The sequence below is a fragment of the Moschus berezovskii genome, chromosome 4 (assembly GCF_049115385.1).
Source record: "Moschus berezovskii isolate FMDL1 chromosome 4, NW_MosBer_1.0, whole genome shotgun sequence".
NCBI lineage: Eukaryota > Metazoa > Chordata > Mammalia > Artiodactyla > Moschidae > Moschus > Moschus berezovskii.
In genome coordinates, this window is record NC_142463.1 from 87,980,740 (window position 1) to 87,997,984 (window position 17,245).

At 43.0% G+C, this 17,245-nt stretch overlaps 1 protein-coding gene across 1 annotated transcript in view; it reads left to right on the plus strand.

Annotated features, from left to right (window-relative positions):
* Positions 1-17,245, plus strand: part of FNDC7 (fibronectin type III domain containing 7) — a 39,329-nt gene that overhangs the window by 5,173 nt on the left and 16,911 nt on the right. The window contains exons 4-10 of the mRNA XM_055401423.2: positions 726-986; positions 4,929-5,186; positions 5,799-6,053; positions 7,535-7,792; positions 8,670-8,924; positions 12,688-12,942; positions 16,244-16,504. Of these exons, the coding sequence (XP_055257398.2) occupies positions 726-986; positions 4,929-5,186; positions 5,799-6,053; positions 7,535-7,792; positions 8,670-8,924; positions 12,688-12,942; positions 16,244-16,504 (1,803 nt within the window). The remainder of the gene's footprint in view (positions 1-725; positions 987-4,928; positions 5,187-5,798; positions 6,054-7,534; positions 7,793-8,669; positions 8,925-12,687; positions 12,943-16,243; positions 16,505-17,245) is intronic.

Sequence of the window (17,245 nt, forward strand, 5' to 3'; positions counted from 1 at the left end):
AAGGGATTTCTGTTTTTAACCTCAGTTACCTATGAAGACTATGGGGTATGATGAACATGTAGGAGGATTTTGCTGCTCTTTGACTTATTTGAAATAAAACCAGTTCAGTTTGTCATTACATGGCTTAAATTGGTTTGATGAAGTTATACCTTGGCATACTTCTGAAAGGTTGTATGCACATTAAAATAGTATAAATTATCATTTCTCTTATTAATTTATTTGATGAATAAGAGGTTTTATCTAATTTATTACCAACTTCCAGTTGAAGGTATGCCTAATATTAGAATTTCTGTTCCCCATTCCTCTGCTGTGTGTGTGTGCTAAGTTGCTTCAGTCGTGTCTGACTCTTTGTGACCCTGTGGACTGTAGCCTGCCAGGATCCTCTGTCCATGGGATTCTCCACACAAGAATACTGGAGTGGGTTGCCATATCCTCCTCAAGGAGATCTTTCCAACCCAGGGATTGAACCTATGTCTCTTATGTCTCCTGCATTGGCAGGCAGGTTCTCTACCACTAGCGCCACCTGCCACTCTGAGTCATCTGCTGAGTCATCTGTAATTAATACACGTTTAGATAACAATTATAACAACTCTGACATGAATCCTATTGCAAAGCAAATAATTTTTCATAATATGGATAATCAAGCTCAAATTTTCTATTCCTAAATTTGAATTATCCTTGATCGCACTTTCGTAAAGCAAATGCACATGTTTTTGTCTTTGCAGTACTGGCGGCACCTATTCTGCAAGTAAGCTCTCCAAGTTCAGATTCTATTCTTGTGCAGTGGGAAGCTGTACATATGGCCATTGGATTCTCTGTGTCCATTATGCAAGCTAATGGTTTGGGTAGAATATGGAAAGAGAATACCACCAACACCTCCTTGACATTCACCAGTTTAGATGCCGGGACTCTCTACACCATAAAGGCCTATGCATGGAATGCCAATGGAACCCCTGGGGATGACTCCACCTGCAATCAGAGAACAAGTAAGGACTTCTCAGCTCCACCCCAGACATTTTCCTTTTTGATTAATGAAAAGGGCTGTGCACTGCAGCCCCTGAGAGCAGTGATAAGTACAGAGCAGCTGGCAGCAGATATTTAACTTATTATGAGCTCGTTTATAGTGCGTTGGCAATTCCCCCCGAGTAGTTTCAATGCTCTCTGCGTGTGTAAAGAAATGCTGCTCAGGGCACACAGAGCATGGTAACCCCATGTCTACCTCACCCCCCACCGCCCCGTAGCTGATTCAGCATACATGTTCAATATCACACAGCAGGAAACAATTCTTGTTAGGTTTTCCAGTTACCTCTTGTCCCTTCCTAGGTTTAGACCAAGAGTATAGACAAAAAGAATTGGGCCAAACAAAGATTTATTCAGCAGACATTTAATGAGTGTGTCCAAATTTTGAGGTGGTATTACCCTGGAGACATAGCAGCAAGCAAAATAAACTTCCTGTTATGATGAGAATTTTAAACTTCCTCATGTGGTGAGAACTGACATTTCAGACATATTTCCCAAAGCTCTCACCGTAGGCCTGAGGCCAATGCGGGGCTTCCCACTACCTCTCCTCCAGCAGCAGGCCGAGAAGCTGGAGCACGGTGTGTGTTCTCACCGTCACTATCCCAGGGAGACCCAACCAGGGCCTCCTATTCCGTGATAACTGGAAGCCCAAACTGAGCTAAGGCTATGAGCCCAAAGAATAAGAGGGAGAGAGAGGGAAGGGGGGAGATTTTTCCTTCTCTTGAGGCAGAGTGAGCCATCCTCTGACAATAAAGCCTGTTGTTGAGTCTCCAAGTCATGTCTGACTCTTTTGCAACCTCATGAACTGTAGCCCGTCCAATCTCCTCTGTCCATGGGACTTCCCAGGCAAGAATACTGGAGTGAGTTGCCGTTTCCTTCTCTAGAGGATCTTCCTGACCTAGGGATTGAACCCTCATTTCCTACGTTGACAGATGGATTCTTTATCACTGAACCACCAGGGAAGTCCACAATGAAGCCTAATAGATGTCAGACTCACCAATCAGATTAACTCTTTCATCTCTTGAGGATGTGCAAGGAAAGGCGGAAAGAAAACAGAAATGTCCTCTCCAACAGTGCCTAAGTTTGGGGGGCAGTGAAAGTTGCCTTGTCTATGAACCAAGGCTGAAATGTAGGGAAAAGAGAAGGGTTTGCCTTTTATAATACTTCTCTAGGGAGAAATTATAACAAGGTAGCCCTAAGGTGATTCATGATAGGCCTGGTGTGTTAGAATGTCTATGATAAACCAGTCTCCCTGGGCCTCTTCCAAGCATTCACTAATTCTTTCCTTCCACAGACATTTATTGAGGGTGTACTATATGCTGGGCATCGTTAGCTGATGAGCATACAAAATCAAATAAGGCATGATTTCTACACCCGAAGAATTGATTGTGTCCCAGGAGGGGCCAATGTGTAAATCAATGGTTACATTTCTGAGTAACAGGTTCTTTGATGGAAGGATGCACAGGCACAGGAGGGCTTCCCTGGTTGGCTCAGATGGTAAAGAATCTGCCTGCAATGCGGAAGACCTGGGTTCAACCCCTGGGTTGGGAAGATTCCCTGGAGAAGGGAATGACAACCCACTCCAGTGTTCTTGCCTGGGAGATTCCATGGATAGAGGTGCTTGGTGGGCTGTAGTCCATGGGGTCGCAGAGCTGGACATGACCGAGTGACTAACACTAACTAACTAACGGCACAGGGTGGCACAGGGGAGCATCTACATCAGGCTGGGGAACAGGGAGAGCCATCTCCTAAAGATGGCTGGTCCCTTAAAGCCTTCCTCTTCACTTGTTTCCCTATGTTTTAAAAAATTTTAGAGACTTTAGACTTAGACTCTGTATTAGTTTGCTAGGACTGCCACAACAAAGTACCACAAACTAGGTGATACAGAAGTTTATTATCTCATGGCTCTGGAGGGCATAGGAGTCTGAAATCAAGGAACTGGCAGAATTGGTTCCTTCTAAGGACTGTGAGGGGATGGTATGTTCAGGCCCTTCTCCTTGGTTTGTAGACGGTCGTCTTCATGTTCACATGGCATTCTCCCTGTATGTGTATGTCTGTGTCCAAATTTTGTCTTTAAAGAAAAATCGTTTATTTATTTTTGGTTGCTCTGGGTCTTCGTTGCTTCATGCAGGCTTTTTTTTCAGTTGTGGCGAGTGGGGGCTATTTGTTGCAGTGTGTGTGCTCTCTTCCTCTTTGCGATGGCTTCTCTTATTGTGGAGCACGGGCTCTAGAGCGCACAGGTTTCAGCAGTTGTGATACTCAGGCTTAGTTGCCCCACAGCATGTAGAGTCTTCCCAGTCCAGGGATCAAACCTGTTTCCCCTCACATTGGCAGGTGGACTCTCAACCACTGGACCGCCAGGGACATCCCAAAATTTCTCTTATAAGGTTGTCAGTCATATTGGGTTAGGATCAACCTAATGATCTCAACTGATTACATTTGCTAGGACCTTATTTCCAAATGAGATCACATTCTGGAGTACTAGGGGTTAAGACTTTGACATATGTCTTTTTGGTGCTTCCCCTGCCCCACGTGGGAAAATCAGATTGTCCTGAAATAATGCAGATGACAGCTACCAGCCTTGGGCCCAGCATTACCCCAGAGTAGATCTGCCTCTGCAGATGAGCTGACCATATAGCAGAAGAAGGGGCCTGTCAAGACTGCCTACAGGAGAAACATGGCTCATGTCTGCCTCGCAGAGGACGAGCTGAGTCCTAGTTTCCTCACACAGAGCCTTTCCTGTTTAATCCCACATCCCTCAGCCCACCATATGTGTCTGAAGGGTGCTAGTCTCTGTACATAAGCTGTTCTCTAAGGTTTATGAATGAGATGGTTGGATGGCATCACTGACTCAGTGGACATGAGTCTGAGTAAACTCCGGGAGTTGGTGATGGACAGGGAGGCCTGGCATGCTGCAGTCCATGGGGTCGCAAAGAGTTGGGCATGACTGAGCAACTGAACTGAACTGAAGGTTTGTGAGGTGGGCCTTATTACAGCACAGATTCCAGAGGACTGAGGCCAACTTTTCTCCTTCCCAGCCCAGGAGAACACTCCTCACGCTTTTTTAAGAGGACAACCCTGAGGAAAGGAAGGCCTACTTTTAAGAACGTAGAGGAAATTGTTTGGGAGACAATAAAAAACTGACTTCCTGTGTGGCCATCACACTTGACACTTTCCTTCCTTCCCTTTGGTTTAGAATGAAAGGAAGTCTGCTCTTCTTTTAACAACAGGTACCTAAAAGCTCTTATGTGTCTTAGCATGTATCAAAAGTAAAGAAGAAATGCTGCTGAAGCTAATCTAACTTTATCAATCTATAATAGAATACTTTATCTACGTCTTAATGACATATCCACTTGGCTCTCCTACCCCGTCGTATTTATAATTTCATTTAATTACTTCAATCACTTATCAGATTGTGTATTCACTTGTTCACATATTCAAAATATGTTGACTGAGATTTCCCTGGTGGTCCAGCAGCTAAGACTCCATGTTCCCAATGCAGGGGGCCAGGGGGCCAGTTTCGATCCCTGATCAGGGAACTAGATCCCACGCGCCACAGCTAAGACCTGGCATAGCCAAATAAATGTATTGCAAAAAACTCAAAATATGTTTATTCAGCACTTATATGTGCTAGGGACTGATATTACATCAATTTACACATTAAAAAAATAAATAACAGAAAGATGAAATAACCTGGCAAAATCATAGCTAGTTACGAGTTTGCATAGTTAATGGTGGATGTATTACCAGTTATCAGGTACCCTGAATCCCAGTTTTATGCTTTGTACACTTGCAATTATCCTGTTAATGGAGTACTTCATCCTCCAAGCTCCACAATATTGCTAGGCCAAATCTTACTTGGGTTCTTGAGTCTACTGCAAAATATCAATTGTTTCTCAAAAATGTAGGCCCAGGTACTCCTGCCAACATTCAAGTCTCTTTCGATAGTGGTGCTCTGAAGGCGTCTGTTTCATGGGCACCAACAGAAGGAGCTTTCAACTATACCGTGATGGCTTTGAGTGACTCTTCCAGGCTGAGCTGCAGTACAGTTTTCAGTTCCTGCACCATCTACTCTCTCCAGTGCGGAACCAAGTACCTGATTTCCGTTTCAGCAAGTAATGATGCCGGATCCAGCAGATCAACTTCAGCAGTGACTTTGAAAACCGGTATGCAAACAGGAGCAAGATCACTGGGGGGGCTGGCAAGCCCAAGTGGCTGACCTTAGGGAAACAAATAATTACATGACAATGTTCCAGAATGCTCTAGAACAAATGAAAGCGAAAGCCTACTCTAAAGGAAAGCATAGAGTTGAACATTCTGATGAGTCTGAATAATGTTGATAGTGAAACCAGATCTCGTGCGTTGGAAAAAGCACTGTGAAAATTAGGAGGCCTGTTTCCTCTTCCAGATCTTTCACTAATCAGTCTGTTTTCTTTTGCATTTGTAAAGTTGTAAATATTCTAAGATCCAGTTTGATCACAACTCTAGCTGTGCGGCCCCTTATTTACATCATGTTTCATAGACCTGGGCCTGGTAGGAGCTATTCTTTAGGATGAACAGGGAATGTCTATAGTTTGGAATATGTGTTTAGTTATCCTCCCTCTTTCATGCTTATCAAAGAGACAAAGACATACGTATGTGGAAGTCTACACTTGAATTTAGAAATATTTGTGTGTTTTGAGAATGTGAACTAACATTTAGTGAACAGCTACTATGCAAAGCTGCAAAGAAAATCTCTTGTAGTACTCTCACACTCCTTTTTATTCATCATTTCCTAGTTGCTTGTGCACCTGGAAGAGTGGCGATCCAAGAAGATCCTCCTGGCCACCTGTCTGTAGCTTGGTCCAATGTGGATCTGGGTGATTACTACGTGGCCTTCGTGAAGAGTGATGATGGCTTGGAAGTACATTGCAACACTTCCCTCACCCAGTGCAATTTCTTATCTGAGTGTGGCTTCACTTACTTTATTAGTGTTTTTGCCTATAACAAGGCAGGGCAGAGTCCTTTGGGTGATGTGTTTAATTATACCACAGGTGAGTTGCACTTGATGCTTGTAAAGGGAGTTCTGAGTTCACTAAATTCAGTAGCAGAATGGACCACCCATTGCACTCCTTGACTTAGACTACTTGGGAGTCATTCTAGGTCCAAGAATGGAAAGTGAATCTCTTCTTTCACATTCTCTCCTGGGGAATTTGGACTAAGTGGACTCAACCTTAACAAGAATACAAAGTTTAGGAGTGAGAAGAAAGGAAAGCTTGTTGCTATTCAAGCTTGCTCTGAAAAATTGAACCCTCCATCCAGATCTACCCATTGTTCATCCCTGTTCTGGATGCTGAAGGGGAGGCAGTCCTTAGGTCTCAGAGTTCACTCTTTCTCCAAGCCCAGAGGACAGAGGTGCAATGGCAAAGATGCCACATGGTGTAGAGAGTTCTGGAGTTGGACACCTGGGCTTAAGTCCTAACTTGGCCACTAACTCATTTGTAAAGTGGAAACAATGATGTCTACCTTGTTAAGTCCTTTAGTATCCACGGCTGCAAAATGGGACAGATAGTCAGGAGTACATGAATATGAAAGGGTCTTTGCATGTGAGAAAAGCATAGTGCAAATATTTTTATTAGCAGCTTTATTGCTGCTACTATTATTCTCCTGCACTAGACTTGGGCCTTCGACAGGGCGGGGATTATACCTCATTCATCTTTTCATCCTGAATGCTTATCATAGTGTGACTGGCATATGGAAGATGCTCGATTTTTAAAGAATGAATGGAGTGAGAGACTTAAAATTAACTCTATGTACAAATAAGAATGCAATAATACAGCTATATAAATAACTACTAGCTGGATTACATACATTTTTATCAGGATGAGGGAATCAAATAATTGGTGTCTTTGGAATTTGGAGTCAGAGGCCATCCATAAGGTCTCAAGGGCCTTCTGGAGGGAATGGTTTTGAACTGGATCTTTCAGGATGAATGGAATGTCGGTGGAGCAAGAACATTCCAGAGAAACCCCATATGAGTTAGACATTTGTCACAATTTGTCCGTGAGGTAATGTAGGGCTCTTCCAAAATGTACTAATGCAATGCTTCCTCCTCTCCTCCACCCCTTAGTTTTATCTAGTTTAGTGTCTGGAAAGACTGATAGGATCTAGAAGTTAGACTAAATATGATTTTCTCAGGCAGGAGAAGGGTCCCACATTCCAGTAGAAGGGACATAGTCTCTGAAACATAGGGAAAAAACATGCATGTTGGGTGGGGAATTAAGGAGTCAAGTGAGGCAAGTGTGTGGGGAGCAGCTGGATGTGTCAACAGCATAGAGCTTATTACAATCTTGAATGTCATGCAGAGAGAAGTTATCCTCTGTGTAGCGGGTGTCAGGCCAGGATCGTTGGACAGACCTGTAGGAGATTCTTAGAGTGACTTCAGAGACTGCTGGGCATGGAGACGCCAGGATGCAGTGCCCCTCTGACAGCATGGCTCCTGTACTGACGTCCTTCTCTCTGCTCCTGCTTTCAGCTCCCTGTTGTCCTAGCGACATTAACCCTGTGCTGGTGTCCAGTGACAGAGTAGAGATTGTCTGGTCTCCCGTCCGAGGTGCTGAACTTTATGAAACAAAGGCTGTGGATGGGTTCAATGTGGTTGAGTGTAATGACACTGCTCCGGCTTGCACGCTTTCTGCTCTAGAGTGTGACACCAAGTACAACATTACGGTGTATTCCTTCAGCGAAGTCCGGGGCAGCAATACGTCATGTACTTCCCAATTCATAACCACAGGTATGATACAGCAAGGATTGTGTTCACCGATGTCTGAATGGCTCACCTCTATGTCCCTCAGGAAAGGCATTCAGCAAGTATGGTAAAAAGGTTCAGTTCAGTTCAGTTCAGTTCAGTCGCTCAGTCGTGTCTGACTCTCCGCGACCCCATGAATCACAGCACGCCAGGCCTCCCTGTCCATCACCAACTCCCGGAATACACTCAAACTCATGTCCACAGAGTCGGTGATGCCATCCAGCCATGTCATTCTCTGTCGTCCCCTTCTCCTCCCGCCCCCAACCTAACTGCCATTAATGACTCTTGGTAGGGATCCTGAGAGCCCCTCTTGCTAAGGAGAGGCAGAAGAGAAGGTGGAAGAGGGGAAAAGGACAGCAAGAAACAGGAAATCCTGGGGAGGGTGGAAGGTTTGGCTGGTGATTACCTCAGCCATTCACATCCTCCTAGCTTCGGGGCGAGTGGGTTTGGCAACCCACTCCAGTACTTTTGCCTGGAAAATACCATGGGCGGAGGAGCCTGGTAGGCTGCTGTCTATGAGGTCGTGCAGAGTCGGACACAACTGAAGCGACTTAGCAGCAGCAGCAGCTTTGGGCACCTGCCTATAGTCACACCATGAAGGTGCAAGTGTTTATCTTAATTACTTTTGCTTTTGAAGTTCAAATGGCTCCTTAACATTTTCCAGTTTGCCCAACGCTATGGGAATCTAATACCATCTGTCAATGTCAGGAAGGTTTCCACACAAAGGCTCTAGGAATTTGGCCTGAGCACAAGGTATGGTTGAAAGTAATCATCTCATTTAGGGGAGAAAACAAGTTTTAGCCCAAATGTCATGTGTGATATTTCTTGACTCTGTTTCAGTTCATAATCTAAAATCTCTTAGCTCCTTGCAGTCCTGAAATCAAAAACATTTCAAAGGATGACTTTTCCATGATTAATGTGCGCTGGCGATCCACTAATGATGAGGCGACTTACACGGTGACTGCCCAGGGAGAGAAAGGGCTGCACCAGTGCAGCAGCACCGGAGAGTCCTGCACCCTGGGGGGCTTGCCCTGCGGCTCAGTGTTCTTTGTCACCGCTGTGGCTGAAACACCCGCAGGACGGAGCCTGCCCAGCTACAGTGTGCCTCTAGAGACAGGTATGTAGCTACATACAATGGAATGCACTGGAATATTAGTCAGCCAGAAAAAGGAATGGAACTGGGTCATTTGTAGAGGCATGGATGGACCTAGAGGGTTCATACAGAGTGAAGTCAGAAAGAGAAAAGTAAATATTGTATAATATCATTTATATGAGGAATCTTGAAAAATGGTATAGATGATCTTATTTGCAAAGCCCAAACAGAGACACAGACGTAGAGAAAAAATGTATGGATACCAAAGGGGAAATGAGTGCGAGGAATTGGGAGATTGGGATTGACATATATATATATATATATATATACACACACACACACATATATATATACTACTGATACTAAGTATAAAATAGACAAGTAATGAGAACCTACTGTGTAGGTCAGAGAACTCTACTTAATGCACTGTGGGGACCTAAATGGGAAGGAAGTCCAAAACGGAGGGGATATATGTATATGTATGGCTGATTCACTTTGCTGTACAGTAGAAACTAACATAACATTGTAAAACAACTATACTCCAATAAAATTAATTTTTAAAAAAAAGAAAGAAATGGGTACCTAGCAACTGCAACTTGAACCTTAGTTTTAGTGAGGTCCTTAGGAATTCTTTTAGGACATGAACTTTATCACTTGATTTACCCTAAGTGTGATAGAAATACATTAATCTCAGAGAAGCCTTTCAAAGAGCCCCAGTCTTAGAAAACTTTCAACACAGGTTCCATATAAATATCATCTGAATATGCCAACATCAAAGGAGGAATCCACTGACTCTGCAAAAACATTTCTTTGACTTCATATTCCCCCATGACACAATCTACCAAAGCATCTAACAAGTGACCAAATGAGCTGGCTTATTATTTATATCTTTGGTTCAGACCTTTCATATCTTTCTCTAAAAAAAGCTTTCTGAGTTTCAGTTTCCTAATTGGTGGAAGAGGATAATGGCTTCATTGGGTGGTTGTGAATATTACATTTTTTATGCTGCAAAGCACTTAATATAGTGCCTGCTGCACAATAGGAGCTTGATAAAAGAAAGCTGTTATTACTTGATAGCATTGTGTGTGAATGAAATATAGCAAAGTACTTAAAGCCTTTGGGTCTTATTTTCTCTTATATACAACGATAGATGGCACTTTGGACCAGATAAGTTGAAACATAAAAGGCAGCAGAATAGGGACAATGCCAAATATGCAGGAAGGTTCCAGATATCCTATATGCTGTACAATGGGTCTTTGAAGAGTAGAGTATTGATTGTGGTACTCTTAGGTAGCTAAGAGTATTTTAAGCTTTTATATAAACTATGTTATGAGCTTTTATATCAACTGTGATATGTTTTATATCACAATGCAACAAGGCAAAATGGTTGTCCGAGGAGGCCTGACAAATAGCTGAGAAAAGAAGTAAAGTGAAAGGCAAAGGAGAAAAGGAAAGATATACTCATTTGAATGCAGAGTTCCAAACAAAATCAAGGAAAGATAAGAAAGACTTCCTCAGTGATCAATGCAAGGAAATAGAGGAAAACAATAGAATAGGAAAGACTAGAGATCTCTTCAAGAAAATTAGAGATACCAAGGGAACATTTCGTGCAAAGATGGGCACAATAAAGGACAGAAATGGTATGGACCTAACAGAAGCAGAAGATATTAAGAAGAGGTGGCAAGAATACACAGAAGGTCTATGCAAGAAAGATCTTCAAGACCCAGAAAACCATGATCATGTGATCATTCACCTAGAGCCAGACATCCTTCAATGTGAAGTCAAATGAGCCTTAGGAAGCATCATATGAACAAAGTTAGTGGAGGTGATGGAATTACAGATGCTCATGTTGATGCTGTGAAAGTGCTGCACTCAATATGCCAGCAAATTTGGAAATCTCAGCAGTGGCCACAGGACTGGAAAAGGTCAGTTTTCATTCCAATCCCAAAGAAAGGCAATGCCAAAGAATGCTCAGACTACCGCACAATTGCGCTCATCTCACATGCTAGTAAAGTCATGCTCAAAATTCTCCAAGCCAGGCTTCAACAATACTTGGACTGTGAACTTCCAGATGTTCAAGCTGGATTTAGAAAAGGCAGAGGAACCAGAGATCAAATTGCCAACATCTGTTGGATCATTGAAAAAGCAAGAGAGTTCCAGAAAAACATCTGCTTTATTGACTATGCCAAAGCCTTTTAATGTGTAGATCACAACAAACTGTGGAAAATTCTTCAAGAGATGGGAATACCAGACAACCTGACCTGCCTCCTGAGAAATCTGTACGCAGGTCAAGAAGCAACAGTTAGAAATGAACATGGAACAACAGACTGGGTTCTAAATCGGAAAAGGAGTATATCAAGGCTGTATACTGTCACTCTGCTTATTTAACTTATATGCAGAGTACATCATGCGAAATGCCAGGCTGGATGAAGCACAATCTGGAATCAAGATTACCGGGTAAAATATCAACTACCTCATATACACAGATGACACCACCCTTATGGCAGAAAGCAAAGAACTAAAGAGCCTCTTGATGGAAGTGAAAAAGTTGGCTTAAAACTCAATATTCAGAAAACTAAGATCATGGCATCCGGTTCCATCACTTCATGGCAAATAGACGGGGAAACAATGGAAACAGTTTGAGACTTTATTTTGGGGGGGCGGGGCTGGGTTCTAAAATCACTGCAGATGGTGACTACAGGCATGAAATTAAAAGATTTCCAAATTATTCCTTGGAAGAAAAGCTATGACCAACCTAGACAGCATATTAAAAAGCAGAGAGACATTACTTTGCCAACAAAGGTCTATCTAGTCAAGGCTATGTTTTTTCCTGTGGTCATGTATGGATGTGAGAGTTGGATTATAAAGAAAGCTGAGCGCAGAAGAATTGATGCTTTTGAACTGTGGTGTTGGAAAGACTCTTGAGAGTCCCTTGGACTGCCAGGAAATCAAACCAGTCAATCCTAAAGCAAATCAGTCCTGAATATTTATTGGAAGGACTGATGCTGAAGCTGAAATTGCAATACTTTGGCCACCTGATGCAAAGAACTGACTCATTGGAAAAGACCCTAATGCTGGGAAAGATTGAGGGCAGGAGGAGAAGGAGACAACAGAGGATGAGGTGGTCAGATAACATCACCAACTCGATGGACATGAGTTTGAGCAAGGTCCAGTTGTTGGTGATGGACAGGGAGGCCTGGCGTGCTGCAGTCCATGGGGTTGCAAAGAGTTGGATACGACTGAGTGACTGAACTGACTAATCAACTATGTACTATGAAATGCATGAAAAAGGCAAAACACGTTTTATAGCAAATGTGATAATACATATTAGGAGAAGAGTTAAATGAAACCATTGCATTGAAATTTTCAACTGGAATCATTAAAGTTGAAGAACAACAAAGGATTTCTTTCTTATACTGAAAAAAGTTGGGGAGAACCTCACATTAATTACCCACAGCCAGTTTGGGAAAGCAATTGCTATATACAGTGATGTTAAATAATATATCAGAGAGAATGAGATTTTGCTTAACAAAAGGACATTTTTAAAGTTTTTTTAAATTTTTTATTGCAGTATAGTTGATGTTCAATGTCATATAAGTCACAATACAATGATTCACAATTTTTTAAAGTTATGTTCCATTTATAGTTATTAAGGATATTTTGATTAACAGTTAAAGGTTTGAGGAATCTAGGATACTAACTGAAACGGAATACCATGCTTGGTTGTTTTTCACAAATAACCCTTAGTGGAAATAAATTCCCAATTTTTTCTTTTTCCCCATTTGAGCGCCATGCTGCTCAGCCAGTCTGACAGTAACTCAGGTCACTCAATCAGTAATCAACGTGAGCTGGACTGTTGGGACTGGGGCCCTAACCTATGTGACGGTTCTGCAGTCACACACGGGACAGTCAAAGTGTCACACCCATCAAAACCACTGCCTCCTGGGATGCATCACATGTGGCATCAATTACACAGTGGCAGTAAAAGCGGTTAGTGCCACTGGGTTGACTGCGGACTGCGCCTACCAAAGTTACTCCTCCAGTAAGTGAAATCTAGACTCTAGTTCTAGAGTATCAACAAGGACCTTGACTATTACAGATCCAGACATAAGCCCTTCCATCTCATTTAAAAGCATGCTGCATCTCCACCAAACTTGCATGATAAATTCAGATTACTTTCTAAAATGTTTCCAATTTTCCTCTTGATTCAGAACCTCAAAGCTTCTGAGGCTTCAGTTGTGCCTGACCCTTTGCGACCCCCTGGACTATAGCCGGCCAGGTTTCTCTGTCCATGGGACTGTAGCCCTGTATCCCACCGGCCTCCTCTTTCCGTGGGATTCTCCAGGCAATAATACTGGAGTGGGTTGCCATTTCCTCCAGGGATCTTCCCAACCCAGGGATCAAATCTATGTCTATTGTCTTCTGCATTGACGGGTGGGTTCTTTACCACTAGTGCCACCTGGGAAACCCTGTTGGTAGTTGGTGAATGAACTCCCTGATAACAAGGTTCAAGTAGACTTTCTCTGAAAGAAGGCTTGATTTTTATATGATCTAGCTACTTGCAGCACAGAGTAACTCAGTCTGGCAGAGTTTTCAGAAAGCATTTAAATCACATATTCTATTTCACTTGAATTTTTTGTTTCTCAATATTATTGTGCTACTACCTCTCTCTTCTAAACCACTCCAGCTTCTCCTATGGTATCTTATTTTAACAGGCTTCAAGAGCAAGTATTGTATTTTGTTCTTCACAAAGACCAAACAATTAAGGAATAGTGGGAGAAGTAAGGAGTGGTACAGGGTTAACAAATAAGATTTCACTGGTATGATTCTAGTCCACTACAGTGTCTGTTTAGAGCACTGTTTCAGAAAACAAAACAAAAACAAAAAAACTCTCAAGATTAATGGGATGCCTCTCAGGCTTAATGGGAGCGTGAGTACCACAACTAGTTAGCTGTATCTGTTCTGAGGCATGGGGTGGGAGAGTTGAAATGTAATTTTCATAGGACTTCCCTGACTGTCCAGTGGTTAAGACTTTATGCTTCCACTACAAGGGGCTCAGGTTTGATCCTTGGTTGGGGAATTAAGATCCCATACGTCTTTTGACAAAAAAAAAAAATTAAAAAATTAAGTTTTGGCATCCCAAAGGTAGTAGAGTGAGTCTTCAACTTAGGAGTCTAAAGATATGGCTTCTTAAACTGTCCTGCCTTATCTTATTCCCTGATTCTATTTCCTCATTGGTAAGAGAAATAGCCACTCCAGTGCTCTTGCCTAGAAAATCCCATGGATGGAGGAGCCTGGTAGGCTGCAGTCCGTGGGGTCGCTAAGGGTCAGACACGACTGAGCGACTTCACTTTCACTTTTCACTTTCCACTTTCACACATTGGAGAAGGAAATGGCAACCCACTCCAGTGTTCTTGCCTGGAGAATCCCAGGGACTGGGGAGCCTGGTGGGCTTCCATCTATGGGGTCACACAGAGTCGGACACGACTGAAGTGACTTAGCAGCAGCAGCAGCAGCAGCAGCAAGAGAAATAGGAATGCTTATGATGTGAAAGCATTTAAAACCTGCTGCATGCTTTGTGCTAAGTTGCTTTGTGTGCATTTGTTAGTCACTCAGTCATGTCCACGGAGAAGGCAATGGCATCCCAATCCAGTACTCTTGCCTGGAAAATCCCAAGGATAGGGGAGCCTGGTGGGCTGCCATCTGTGGAGTCGCACAGAGTTGGACAAGACTGAAGCGACTTAGCAGCAGCAGCAGTCATGTCCAACTCTTTGCGACCCCAAGGACTGTAGCCTGCCAGGCTTCTCTGCCCATGGGATTCTCCAGGGAAGAATATTGGAGTAGTCGCTTTAGTTGTATCCAATTCTTTGTGACCCCATGGATTGTAGCCTGCCAGGCTCCTCTGCCCATGGAATTCGCCAGGCAAGAATACTGAAGGAGTTATCATTCCCTTTTCCAGGGGATTGTCCCAACCCAGGAATTGAATCCAGGTCTTCTGCATTGCAGGCAGATTGTTTACTATCTGAGCCACCAGGGAAGGCCAGAACACATATGTAATCTGCTTTATAATTTCTTTCATTAGAGTTACTGCCCAAGTTCTCACCTTGATATCTAGTTCTGGAAATATGGTCCACTGCTTACCTTCACTCCTAAAAAACCTTTTTTTAAAGAATGAATCAAAGGAACCTAATTATCTGTAATTGAATTTTTTAACTTATTATACAATAACATCTTTATTTTGTTTACTGAGGAATCCACCATTTGACACCTAATGTGTGGCCTGCTCAAGGTATTCAGTAAAGGAAAAAGGGAAAGTACCCAGTCAGCTAGCACAGATGAAGTGTGGACTAGCAACAAGGATCATGTTACTCAGCTCAGCAAAATTTAATTCTTTTCAACTAAAGCTGAATGCAGTTCAGTTCAGTTGCTCAGTCGTGTCCGACTCCTTGCGACCCCATGAATCACAGCACGCCAGGCCTCCCTGTCCATCACCAACTACCGGAGTTCCCTCAAACTCATGTCCATCGAGTTGGTGATGCCATCCAGCCATCTCATTCTCTGTCATCCCCGTCTCCTCCCACCCCCAATCCCTCCTAGTATCAGACTCTTTTCCAGTGAGTCAACTCGTCAAATAAGGTGGCCAAGTATTGGAGTTTCAGCTTTAGCATCAGTCCTTCCAATGAACAACCAGGATTAATCTCCTTTAGAATGGACTGGTTGGATCTCCTTCCTGTCCAAGGGATTGAATGCAGTTAATTATATCTAAATTGAATCCCACTAAAATCATTATGGGCTTTCCCAGTGGCTCAGTGGTAAAGAATCCGCCTGCAATGCAAGAGACTTGCAGGAGACGCAGTTTCAGTCCCCAGGTTGGGAAGATCCCCTGGAGCAGGAAATGGCAACCCACTCCAGTATTCTTGCTTGGAAAATCCCATGGACAGATGAGCTTGGTGGGCTATAGTCCATGGGGTTGCAAAGAGTCAAACATGACTTAGTGACTAAACAACAACAACAAAAATCATATTATGGGTAGTATGGGTAGGATGTTATGAAGGATCTTGACAAGGATTCTGTGTATTTGACTCATAAAGTTTGAGTCATATACCCTTCATATCTGCCAAGTACTTAGATTCACCATTGTTCTCTATTGAAAACCCATGCCCCACCTCACCCTCACACATGGATCTCCAATCATGTGGCCCAGTACAGAAGGAACTTGATACCCTCCCAACTTGCTCTAATCAGTTGTTATTTAGAGTAGGACACTTACCTTGTTTCCCATAGTAACAGAGGCTAGGTTTGTGGTGATGATGGAATTGTGATGTGTTTGTTTTATCCTTCAGGTGCCTGCTGCCCTTTAGGGGTGAAATTATATAGGCTGGGCCCTAATGGCATCCGGATCCACTGGCAGGCCTCCAGGGGCTCTGCCAATTACAGCACCGACCTCCATGGTTCCAAAGGCATTTTCACATGTGCCCCAAGCGCTGGCCTCAGTTTCTGTGACGTTACCGAGATACCCTGCGGGGATGTGTATACTGTGATGGTCTCACCAGTTGCTGAGACAGGACTGAAGCTTACTTTCTGTCCCAAAAAAATATATTCAGGTAGAGAAAGTTATGACCCTTCATTTAAAACTAACCCTTGACTCAGTCTGTGAATGAAGGCTAGGAGCAATCACGCTTTGCTATGTAGGAAGATAAAAAAGGGCATGACGTTTCTACATCCTCTAGGCAGATTCTGGCAACAGGGGACCCCAAGCTCCTTTGGAATTGCGATGCTTTATTATAATTTGATTTGGAGGAACTCCTTTCATCCCTTTCCCTCTCTTCAGAAAAAGGACCAGATGCTTGCTTAAACAGTAAAACAGATTTAAAACAATTTTCTGCCTTGAGATTTGAAGATAGGTTTTTACCATGGTTAGAGGTAATGACAGACAACATGGACTATTTGAAATTAAGAGACTTGAACCTTTATTTGCACAGATTCAGACTTATGATTGAGAGAGAGTTGGAGGATCAGAGAAAAACAAATTTATAAGTCACAAGTTGGGTTTGGAAATATGAGTGGGCAGACAGTCTGTGATCACAAAACATGACTGTCAGCAACTGCCATTTCACCAGAGCTGACAGAAAAAGATGAGCAATTCTCCTGCTCTGTATTCCAGCACCTTCTGCTCCTTGCCCAGGGCATTGTCATGTTTTTTTCATATATTTATAAAATAAAGAGATGATGAGGTCCTGTAACTCTGCAGCAGAATGCAGGAAGAGTAATAAATGTTGGCTTAGAAAGCTTTACTAGTAACCAGAATCTAAACTTTCCAGTTATGTGTAGGTGACAAGAAGGTT